This window comes from Vigna unguiculata, chromosome 9 (assembly GCF_004118075.2).
Source record: "Vigna unguiculata cultivar IT97K-499-35 chromosome 9, ASM411807v1, whole genome shotgun sequence".
In the NCBI taxonomy this organism is placed as follows: domain Eukaryota; kingdom Viridiplantae; phylum Streptophyta; class Magnoliopsida; order Fabales; family Fabaceae; genus Vigna; species Vigna unguiculata.
Genome location: NC_040287.1, coordinates 33,312,526 through 33,325,553, shown reverse-complemented (window position 1 = coordinate 33,325,553; position 13,028 = coordinate 33,312,526). Strand labels below are relative to the sequence as shown.

The 13,028-nt window shown below is 29.1% G+C and overlaps 2 protein-coding genes across 2 annotated transcripts; both read left to right on the top strand.

Annotated features, from left to right (window-relative positions):
• The first annotated feature begins 2,886 nt into the window (after positions 1-2,886).
• On the top strand, positions 2,887-4,065 carry LOC114196018. The gene is made up of 2 exons (XM_028086504.1): positions 2,887-2,993; positions 3,292-4,065. The coding sequence occupies exon 2, from the start codon at positions 3,300-3,302 to the stop codon at positions 3,999-4,001; it is 702 nt and encodes a 233-aa protein (XP_027942305.1). The 5' UTR covers positions 2,887-2,993; positions 3,292-3,299; the 3' UTR covers positions 4,002-4,065.
• A 3,178-nt stretch (positions 4,066-7,243) lies between these two features.
• Positions 7,244-8,105, top strand: LOC114164517 (E3 ubiquitin ligase BIG BROTHER-related-like). Its single transcript, XM_028049228.1, has one exon. The coding sequence runs from the start codon at positions 7,266-7,268 to the stop codon at positions 7,959-7,961; it is 696 nt and encodes a 231-aa protein (XP_027905029.1). The 5' UTR covers positions 7,244-7,265; the 3' UTR covers positions 7,962-8,105.
• The last annotated feature ends 4,923 nt before the right edge of the window (positions 8,106-13,028 follow it).

Genomic DNA, 13,028 nt, shown 5'->3' with positions numbered 1-13,028 from the left:
GCCCTACGAGCTTCTTTGATGGGGCTTGTTTTCAATGTGGGTTGTTTTGGCCCTAACTCACATGGGCAACGTCATTAAATCGTTTGCTTCTGGCATAGGACAGGCTATTAGAAAACTATTTAATTCTCCGATTTCATCCCTTCCAAATTCAAATTAAATGAAATTTTGATATAAATAGTATAATAATATTTTTATTAAAATTTATACTTTTATTAAATATTTTAGCTATATTAAGTTTATTTAAATTTATATTTTACTTATATTTTTGTTTTAAAATTTTAAATATATTCATTTTAATTTGTTACAAAATGTTTTTAAATAATTTATATATAAATGTTATAGTTGATTTAAAAATAACAATTTTATATATTTAAATAGAAAATTTTAAAATAATTTTATAACAAGTTAAAATAAATATATTTAAAATTTTAAAATTAAATTAAATTGAGTTTAATGTAAAATATAAATTTAAATAAACTTAATATTTTAAAAAATATGTAATAAAAATATCACTTATAATAAAAATATCACTATAATATTTATATATGGAAGTGATAGGTGGCATATAATTAACGCGCTTAGCACCATATTAACGATATGAACCTAATTGTTGCACATTTTCAAAAAATATGAACATAATTAAGATTAAAAAAATTTGGGAACTATTTGACATTTTGGTACAAGAACGTGAACCAATAAAATATTTTAACCTTTTAGTTTTCACCTTTTTTTTATCTCTTTCTCCTTCCTCCTATCTTTCTAACCTCCCTCCCAGGACATTAAAGATTCATTTCTTAATATTTAAGTTAAATAATTCTTCATACTAGAGGTCTTCATTTTTGTAACGAAATCTCAAGTAGGTCCCCCTTTTTTTATTTGACTAAATTGAGTTTTTATTTTGGAAAATTCGTTGCAATTAGGTCTTTTACGTTAGTAGTACATTAACAATATTAATTATGTATCACGTGATTTTTTTTATTTTTTTTAATTTTATTTTTATAATTTATTTTAAAAAATAAAAAAAAATTGTCACGTGTCAATCTAATATTGTGCCATGTGATAGAGACAATGTGATTTGGTAGTGGCAATGCCACATGCCATTATTGGATGTGAAAAGTCTCAATATAGTCCCTGTATTTGTTATTTTATCTAATTTGGTCTCAATTTTTTAAAACCGAATCAATTTTATCCCAATATCAAATTTATTTTTTATATAAATTTTACAATGGTATTTTTGTTATAATTAATATTTTTAACAAAATTATGTTTATTTAAATGTATATTTTGCATTGAAATTTATTTAAATTTTATTTTAAATATTTATGTATCTATAATTTATAAATAAATGTTAGAGTTCCTTTAAAAATAAAAAATTTATAAATTCAAATAAAAAAATTTAAAACAATTTTATAACAATTTAAAATAAATATGTTCATTTTAAATTTTATAATTCAATTTATAAAGTTGTTATTTTTAAACCAACTCTAACATTTGTCTATAAATTATTGATATATAAATATTTGAAATCAAGTTTAATGTAAAATAAAAACTTAATTTGAAATATCATTGTGACGTTTATATAAAATAAAAATTTTGTCTCAATTTGAATAGGGACTGAAATTGATTTAGTTTTAAAAAAAATTGGGACTAAATTGGGACAAAATAACTAAGAATTACATTGAGATTTTTCACATCCAATAGTGACACGTGACATCACTGATACATCACACTATCTCTGTCACGTGGCACAATGTCAGATATACATGTGACAATTTTTTTTATTTTTTTAAAGTAAATTATAAAAATAAAATTAAAAATAAAAAACCACATAGTAACACGTGACACATAGTTAATATCGTTAATGTATTACTATCGAAAATAACCTAATTACAACGAATTTTTCAAAATAAAAATTCAATCGAATCAAATAAAAAAGAAAAAATCTATTTAAGATTTAAAGAATGAGAACTTCTATGATTTAACCTATCGGATTTTAAATGGTTCTTCTTACTTACGTGGCCTCTCACTTTCTTAATAATAACATCCTATAGAAAGTTATATTCCGACTCAAAAAGTAACTTGTTTCTAGGGGTGGCAAAATGGGTTAGACCCAACGGGCTAGCCCGTCAGCCCGTGCTAAAAGGAACAGACTGGGTTGAAGATTTCAATCCGTCAGTCCGTTCTGGCCCGCCCTGTCCAGCCCGTCAACTTGACGGGCCAAAGTACGGACCAGCCCGTTGGCCCGTTTTAAAAAAATAAAATAAAATAAAAATAATTAAAAAGATTAATTTTTTAGATTATATATTTTAAATGTATAAATATATAATAGTATTGTAATTTAAATAATTAAGACCTACAAATTAAGTTTGAATTATTAGTTATAATTGAATAATTTAATATGTAAATTTAATAATTATTTTAACTTATCTAATTAAAAACATTAACTAATCAATTAAAAGTTAAAATAATATTTTATTTGATTAAATGTGACTTTAATAATAATTTATTTGTATATATAAACAAATTTAAAAAATAAAACAAATTAAAAAATTTTAAAACTAATTAAAAAAATAAAATAAAAAATAAAAAAACTAGACGAACCAACCTAGCCTAAGTCGTTAGCCTGTCCTATACGGGACGAGTTGTGATTATTAACCCGTTTCTATTTAACGAGCCGAAACGGGCCAACCCGGCCCGGCCAGGCTGGCCCATTTGCCGCCCCTACTTGTTTCAAAATGCTGATCCAATAGGTATTTGATCCTATTGGCCTAATTAGCCCTGGATTTATTACCGTACAATCACTCTTAACCTATCAAAGCCCTCGAACACCTTTATGCCCCATAACTTAACCAGAATTTGAAACGCTTCAATTTCCGGTGATTTACTTCAACGTCTCTTCAAACGTCACATATTTAATACAAACTCGACACTGCTTCTTTTAACGTTAACTTCCCAACCCTTCACAATCCTCTTCACACCCTCGCCAGCACTAGGTACGTTCTCTGCACTTACTCTCTTCGATTTCTCTCTTATTCCTCTCACATTCCCCGCACATACACTTTGTTACATCTGCAAACGTGTTCTTTTTTGTTTTTTCGAGTTTAAAATCTCTTCCCGATCATATTGGGCATTTATCAATAGCGTAATTGGCTGAGGTCTTATTTCACTCTATCAATCATCACACAAACACTTGTGAAAATCCAATCTTCCCCGATATCTTAGAAGGATTTTCCCTTTTCTTCCTTTTTCCGATTTCACACTTACATTTTTTTCATGTTTACCCTTCTACAGATAACACCATGTCCATAGCACGCAAAGAGATAGTTGGTGGGCTTAAAGAGTTACAAAGCCAAGAGAATGTTCGGCCCGACCCTCGAGCATTCCCTTCCCATTTGTTTGGTTTTTCTCATCCTCTTAAAAGGCGTCGTCTAGGCATAGATGAAGTCGCTTCAGGAAATCCAGCGGCAAACCCAACCGGAAGCCGACACTCGGTGTCGCACGATCGGAACAAGCCATTGCAAGAAAAACTACCTTCTCAACCTGCTGACCAAGCTCCTCCTACTGGTGAGACAAACATTTCCAATAAATTTGAATTTCTGATTCGTGCAGCAAAAGCCCAAACAGGAGTCTTGAGCGAAAGCCAAAAGGAGCTTGTCATTGCCAATAAGAGAATTGCTGACTTAACCAAACAACTGGATTATGCTCGTGAAGAATGCGATAGCCACTACGCTAAACTGAATCTGACATCGAAGGATTACGAAAAGTGTAGGAAGAAGAGCCTTGAGGATAAACTAGAGTGGGAAGCCCAAGAAAAGGATCTGAAACGGGAGAAATCAGAACTCTCATCTGCTCTGGAAGAAGCCAAAGACGAAATTGCTCGCAGCTTTATGAAAGGCTTTCACAGAGCCATCGAGCAGGTGAATATTTTATTTCCCAACACGGACTTATCTGTAGTAGACCCCTTGAAAATAGCAGTAGATGGAAAAATTGTAGCTGAGTAGAAAAAAAGTTACAGTCAGGAATTTGGGAACAAAAGTTTGTTTACTTCTTTTTGATGCATGTAAATTCCTGACTTTTTCTTAATGAATCTTTCTACCGGTAACTGAGGCCACTTGGAAACGAACTTAACAACAGCACTAAAAAAATCTTATCAATACACAAAGATTGTTATTTCACATACCTCTAGCATATAGTGAAAATCATTGTTCACCATTTGTAAGTTATCTTGTTCATTCATCTGTCCTTCATCATCGTTACCAAATCTCCTTTTATGTATAAATAGAACTGTAAAAACACTGCCTGATGCACCATTCTCTTCTATGTATTCTGTATGCTATAAATCCATTCACAATATGTTTCGACTTTTATATCAAATATAAATATATTAATTAGAATTTGTAACTAATAGATTGCGACAGGTGTTTCGATATTGAGAAGGCTATAATGTTCAAATCAAAACATTTATTCACTTCTTGGTGACGAAATCTTTATAGAATAAAAATAGTAGGTTAAAGAGTTGTTAGCATTTTCTCTATTTATTTATTTTTGCTTTTAAAATAGGCCAGGGACTTCGGTGGCTTTAAAGGTAATATGGAAAAATATGGGGAAGCACAAAATGATATAAAATAGATCAAAAGATAGGGAGAATATTTAAAAGTAGTGTTCCATTTCTGTAGAAACTCCCATTAGTTTAAAATAAATAAGTAGATTGCTTACTGAATTCATTCCCATTAGTGTCCAACTCAAACCCTCAGTGAATGCCCTTAAATTGGTAATAATTGTTGAATTCACCCCTATAACATTATATAAGTTGCAATATATTATCTTAATAACAGTTTATATTATAATTTTTAATTATAAGATTATTTAACCTTTTTATCGGTATGAGATCAAGTTAATATTAGTGATTTAATAATAATTATATAAAAATCATACATATTCCTTTATTTACTATTTTTTCATTAATAAACTATTGGATATTAAAAAATAGTTATATATTTTAAAAAAATACTTAAGAATTTGATGGTTTAGGGTTTATACATTCCCAATTTGATTTACTTGAAATTTTATAGTAGATTAAAAATAAAACTGAATTACATTTAATTTAGATAACTATTTAATAAAAAGAGACTACTAAATTCATACCACCAATAGATATATCAACGGGACGAGCAGGTACATGCAAGACCACATATTATAATTTGACGAATTTTCCATATGATGCATGCATATATATAAAACAACCAATGTCTTCATTTTACAACGAAAGTCGGTAAATGAAAGCGCATTTCCATTCAAATTAATTTGGGTTGGTTGATTTGTATAAGCACCCATCACCAACAAATGTAAATAGTAGGAGGAGATTACAGTTTCTTCAGTTCCAAGCATCAACAGCCGTCAGATCTGTAACGCCAAAAGCACACGGACAGTGATTTCCACCCGCTGTATATGACTATCTTTCCGAGCGTTTAGAAGCTTTGCACTTCAAGATTCAGCAAGTGTGTAGTTACTCTTTCGCGCCTGTGTAAATTACAGTTTATCTATTTCGCTTCTTGAATTTGTTAGGGTTTTCTTTTCTCATCTTTCTAACTTTACTTGGGTTTATTGGATTAAAATGATATAGGGTGTGAATCTGTTTTAGGGTTTGTTAAACGATTGTATTGATTTAATATGGGGATACACAAAATGATATAAAATATATCAAAAGTTAGGGAGAATACTTTAATGTAGTCTTCCATAATTGTTCTTGAACATCTCCTACAGCTCTATGATTCTTGAATATGGGCAACGTCATTGAATCGTTTGCTTCTGGCTTAGGACAGGGTATTGGGAAACTATTTAATTCTCCAATTGAATTTCTTTCAGGAAAGTCTTGCAGGTAAGGCCATGCATGGTTGTTCTACTCTCATTATGATTGATGTATACATTTCTTCACTTTTCACTTCATGCTTGATGTATTTGTCTTTGGATACGTTTCAGTTCGGTGTGTGGACCAACATGGGATTTCGTGTGCTATATCGAAATTTTTTGCATTGCCAATATCCTGAAATTAACCATGGTATTTATGCTGTCGTACATTGGTGAGTTCAACTGTTTGGTAGATGGTATCGTATATATATGTTCTGTTTTAGTATTTACATGAGCCAAAAACTATTTAGTTTGACATATTTGAAATGTGGTATGCCTCTGTTGTTTACTTGCAGTTCTGCTGTTCTTATATCTGGTACATAAATTGGGCATATGCGGATGTCTTTGCCGTTCTTCGTGCAAAATGATGTGGACATGTTTCTCTTCTTGTTTCCATGTCTGGGAATATTCCTGCACTTTCTTTTGTATTAAGATGAACAATACCAGGAAAACAAGAAGAACAAGAAGGGTCAGAGTGGACATGAATAAAAATTTCTACATTAAAACTGGAAAAGAAGATTACAGTGATGAAAGTATAACATCTGCAAAAATGAGCAGATTAATTTCGCGTAGGAGAGATTATAAAGCTTTCCACCTAAGGAAGTCTTTGCAACCTAAGAGACATCATGCTAGAGTTGAAATTAGGAGAGATCTTAGATATAAGAGTAAAAGGAATCGTAGTCTTGGAGTACCTAGCTACGCAAGCAATGCCATTAGAAATGGCAATCACATAGGAACAGTCAATGATATCAAGGTATCCCATACATCTAAGTTTGCAAGAAAAGGTATAACTAGAAGGAAAAGAGTTATGCGAAGGAAGAGAAGGTAGAACCGTTTAGTTAAGGTTACATATACGAACCAATTTGTATCAGTGTACGTTTCTGATTTGTTTCGAAGAAAAACAAAAACATATTTTTTGGTCTACTTGCTATAAATATAGGGTACAAGGCATAAAGTTAAGAAATTACTTTTGACAGCCGCATGTCCAAAACACTTGCTATTGAAGTGTTCTTCTACAAAGCATTTTTGTTTATTTTTTATTGATTTCCGTATAATTAGTAAGTACTAATAATTCAAATAGTAGCACATAAATAAAGGTTAAGAAGTGACTAATGGATAGCTTCTTTTGTGGAAGAAGGTATATTGCAACTTAGGGAAAATGTATTGATATTACTTTGCATAAAGGTTGTCTTATCCAAAAAGAAAGTCCAAAGTTTATGATCGTTACATTGGCAATGCCACGGTGGGATACATTGGAATAGACAAGAATCTGGATTAAGAATCCATGATAAAGGGTTACCATTACTTTACATTGAAGTTTGTTCACCCCCAAAAGAAATCTCAAAGTGTACATTTCTATGTTCTTCCACTCAAATACCCCAGTCGCATTGATTTGTCATCAACCCACAGACTTCATTGGAACACCTTTTTCTCCTTCAATGGAAGGTGAAGAGGGAAAACAGTGCTCCCACAAAAACCCTTACGTTGAACTAGAAGAAGTTGACTTCGATTTTATTCTAGCATTGAGCATGCAGGAACAAGAGAGAGAGTTCACAATGCTTTCAACCATTGAAAGTGAAAGTGATGAATATCTGAGTGACTCCTCTATTGATAATGATGATGATGATGATCCTGACTTCGTAGAGAGTCAAGAGTTTGACTCTGATCTTCAGTTTCTTGAAGATGAGGAAAGCAATGATAACGATGATGATGAAGAAATGGAAGTGGAAGAAGATGAGATTGATCCAGACGAGTTATCTTATGAAGAGTTGATGGAGTTGGGAGAGTTTATAGGAGAAGAAACGAGAGGATTATCCGCAAATGAAATCTCTACGTGCTTGAACCCATATACTTGCCAACGTGGTGAAAGAAAAAGTGGAATCGATCGTTGTGTGATTTGTCAGGTTGAATATGAAGATGGTGAAGCAGTGGTGGCACTTCAATGTGAGCACCCTTATCATGCAGATTGCATAAGCAAGTGGCTTCAAATTAAGAAGGTTTGTCCAATTTGTAGCAATGAAGTTTCAACTCCAAACATGGCTTCCAACACTTAATTCCTTAGCTCGAATTGTTTAATCAACGACTTTGTATAAATTACGCATTACGCACAGTAATCTGGATTTGCATGAAACTGTAGTTGATTAAATAAACAAAGCATGGAAACTTTAGATCATTACAAATAATTACGCAAAATTAAATTCCTCGTTGTTATAAATCCTTCTATTTTATATTGCACTCCTTGAACAACTTTTATTTTAACTTGAAAGCTTATAAATGCCCAGACATGTTTGCAGTTGTAAAAATCCATTTAAACAATATTCCCTAAATTCAAACGAAAGTATTAATACGTATTTTGCAACTAATATACAGAAAAAAAAAGTGTTTTTTTTAATTCTCGCACAAAACTTATAATATATAATTTAGCCTCCGAAAATTCATGATGTAAACTAAATCATTAAGTGATTTAATCCCTCGTCAATTTAAATTACGATTTGTAGGAACAAATTCTACTTAGTTAATAGTTACAAGGGAAAATTATACACTTCCATTTTTTTACTTTCATATTTTACGCCCTTCTATGGTTTAACGTCAATAATTCTTTCAAAAAAAATAGCAGTACAATTATTCATATTAAACTACGTAAGAGTCATAGATTCATTGTCCTAGTTTCGTCAAGAATAAATCAGTATAACTCTGCTTTTTGTAAAAGACTAATAATTATGCGCGGAAAATAGAAGAAAGGTGACTCAATTTTTGTCTTTTACTATTATTTAAGAACCAAAATTTTCTTATATTATGATCCTTTCTTTGTTATATATGTTACCATTTGCTATTCCTGCTGCTGCTGCCTTGCTTTATCTTTAGTTTTTTTCTGTGCTCTTTTTTGCTATTTGGATCTGTTTTACAAACTTCTGCCTAAACTCTTTAAAAGAGAAAATAGAATGAAAAAAAATTCTTAAAGGTTAATATTAGTTTATACACAAATTAATAATATTATATATAATATTTTAAAAATTAACTTATATATAAATTAATTTTAAATTTTTTATAAGTTTATTCATTTATTTTACTATCTGACAAATACTTAGGTGGAAACTTCTTCCAAAAACCTTTTGTAAAGTTATTGTGTAATTCTGTGAAATTGTACGTTTACGGTTAATTTTCTGTAGTATTTTTTTTAATACAGTTTGTATGCGCGTAAAATTGACAGAGAGATAGATAAACCCAAGTACTTTGATTTCCAAATTGGCATGACTACAGAAATTTGAACTTGGGCTTGATTTGGCCCATCTAAATTAAATTGAATTGGAATGGGCTGAGTCAGCGAGTTACCCAAGTCTTTGTTATAGGACACTTCTTCCTCTACCCTAAGGATTTCTTCAACAATTCCAAAATTTTAATATTCTCAAATAACCATTTGACTTTTACCTAGTTCACCAACCTGCACACAAAAAAAAAAAATTCTCTGTTAAGATGAATATTCTTCACACATGTAATTTTTAACTTGTAAATTATAAATGATAAATTAAATACTATTACGACGTAAATATCTACCCTAAGGTCAATATTGTTTATTCATTGAATGTTATTTTCATTTGGTTATAAATGATAAATTAAAACCTATTTGCTTTGTAAATTTTTATCGTAAGGTCAATGTTCTTTATTCATTGAGTGCTATTTTTTAATGGTGAAATTACAGGTGATCAATTACAGACTATTTTTGCAGTAAAGTCTTATCATGAAGTCAATAATTTTTATACGTTAAGTGTTATTTTCAATTGGCAAATTATATAAGTCCTAAATTAAAAAATATTTGTGTAGTAGATTTATTTTTACTGTTAATATTCCTTATCTAATGATGCTATTTTTAACGGTTAAAATTACAAATGATAAAGTAAATATTATTTCAGTTGTAAATTTCTATCTTAAGGTCAATATTTTTGTATTCTTTAAGTTCTACTTATATTCTCTCATATTTGTTTATCGTTATAATTGATGTAATATATTTTATTTTGAACATAAGATATTACATTTTACTATTTATAGTATAAATGTGAATCTATATTTACATCTTAATCTACAAGTCAATCCCTCGTTGAATTAGTTCGTCCAACCTAATCAATAAATAAATTTATTTGATAATAATAATGAACTAATCCAAATAGATTAGAAGATAATGGATCGTTGACTCGTCTACTTTATTACAGGTTTAATTTGTTGAAAGCTTACCAATTCGGTTTAATGCGTGTGTTTATTTCTTTGCTTCTATTTTTGGGTTTCTTAATTTTCTACATTATGTAATTTGTTAGTTAAGCTATCTATTACATACTATACCACTCGTCTTACAAAATACCCCAATAAGAAAGAAAAAATGTGACTTTATTTATTATTCTTTTAATTTCCTTTTTGTTATTTTTCTCTTAGTATCTTATAATAAAGGATTGGATGGTTGTTGAGACTACGTTAATATTCATATTCATATGTATTTTCCTTTTATAACAACTAGAAAATAATGAAGTACATGTAAGAACAATATCACTCTAAAATTACACTATTAAGCAAAGTAAAGGAGATGAAAACGAAAATACCTTTGTGTAAAACTAAAAATTTATTTAAAATGTTAAGAAGTAAATTTTAAATTTTATTTAATTACACATGAGTTTATAAAATAAAATTTTTATCATCTTACGTATATATTATAAAATTGTTTTATCTTTAATTTTAACCTAATACATTATTAATTCATTCTCTTTGTTCAGAGTTATATATAGAGTGATTACAGAAGTTAGTGATGTATAAAAAATCAGCACTGGTTTAAGTTCAAATAAAAAATGAGTTTCTTCTAGACACTAAAAACGACAACTAGTGTCATCAGAAAAACATCAAAGTTTATTAGAAAGAAAATAATGATTTTTCATCATTATGTAATATGCATGTTTGACGGAACATGTAGGAGAGCGAGTTCTCTGTTCCTTTGGAGTCTGTCGACTCTGCAACTAGCAAAAAAGGGTATATAGATATCACACTTTCAGTGCATTCTAAGTGTTAGCCACAGAACAATCAACTTCAAATGTGTAAACAGATAAGATAAGGTACAAAATTCACACACAACAAATAAAGAATGAAATAGACAAACATATCAAATTAATATTAGACTACTTTGAAATAACTATATATTTTTTTATTACAGTTTAAAATTGTACATAAATTGATTCAAAGCTTATCTTAATAGGAAAATTGTAATAATGCATACAGAGTCATTCCTCCCCTCTAATATCACGTCCAAAAATTAAAAAAAATAAATAAATATATATATATATATATATGAAAAAACCTATCATAAATAAAATATTACAGTTTTTATCCTAAAAAATCATCTTATTAACACAAAAATAAGATCAACACAAAAATATAATGTGAAAATTCCCAATCGAAAAAAATTTATGACCGTTATTTAAAGACAAACAGAAAATAAAACTATATATGTAAAAATTTGTATAACACATACACTATCCTTTCATCTCTTTGACTCAATACACCCATACTTTTCAAAACAATAATTTAATCCAAATTTTACAACACTCTACTACAAGAATATAAAAAAAGTCAAATAGAAGTTTAAAACATTTTTTACGAAAACAAAAAATACCATAAACTTAGAATCCATTATATAGCCACCGATACCAACACTCCCTAATTTATCTGTAAAATTTTTTCAAGACCTATTATTTTCACGAGTCCAACGATAAGTAAATATTTTAAATTAATTTTCAAAAATAAAGTAGAGTGTCTTATTCTTTTAAAATTTTAAACATGTAAACTTACATAAACTTAATTACTTTAGTTTACAGTGCTATATGTTTAAAATTGAATTGAATATGTAATAAGAAAAAAATAGTGTAACCCTTAATTCACGTAAAAGTTCAAAAACATAAAAATAGAGATCCAATAACAAACTTTCTACCATAATTTAACTTTTACAACATTCTATCTACTATATATAAGAGATCAAATCGTATCTACTAAGATTCCTTCTAATAAGAAGTGATGATACGTATAAGAAAAACATTTAGTAAGTAGAAAACAAGGTGATTAAGCAATAATTGGAGATTAAACACAAAATATGTGTAAGTGATTAAACAATATAATTTTGGAAGTGGGTGGATAGTGATGGATAGAAATGGGTACACACTAAAACAAGTGTATAGTGTGGGATGGAGTGAGTGAGAAAAATGAGGGTTTTAATGACGGCTAGCACGTATCATGTGATAGCATATTCGATAGAAGGTTGTGTTGTTTGATGAAGATATATAATGTGATGAGTCCAAAATAAAAGTCAAAAAATTTGCCGCCCCAGGCATGACCCACACCAAGTTCCTCATTAAATACGAAAGGTGTGAGTGAGAAGAAGAAAGAAAGAAAATGTGTTCATTTCATGTAGACCATAGCTGTTACTGTTTTACAGAACCATCATTCTCATGAGGCCCAACCTGTTTAGCCATGTTTCACTGCTGCCATTTTCTCAAAGAAAATAAAATTTTTTACTATCATCACTTTTTAAGAATATAAAGTAAGAGAAATGGTAGGCCTAAAAAGGGGAATACTGACCTCTACTTTGAAAGGTCAAGCCAACCCACAATCTACATTCAATTCAACCTAATTATCATGTCTTTTCATGCTTATAATAAACTTCAAACATACACATTATAAATGTCAAAAACCTCATTAAATAGGAAATTTTCATCCAAATAACACACTTACATCTAAAATTTATTCGTTGTACCAAATATTTACATACATAATATGTTTTTCTTTCAATTCAAATTTCAATTTCTGAAAAACGGAATTATGTTTTTTTTTTCAATTCTTTTGTTTGAAAATTTCTTCCTTTTTTATTAAATAAAAAAATTAATTTTAATTTATTTACTTTTTCTAACTTGATTTTGAATTAATCTCTTCTCAAGGTTCATAATTTATTTTATATAAATTAATGTTTCGTTTATAAATATTTGATACATCGTGCTATTTAGATAATATGTTAGTTGATGTGTTATATAAAAAGGTAAACTTTAAATTTAATTTAATCATACAAAATTAATTTATAAAATAAAGTTTATATA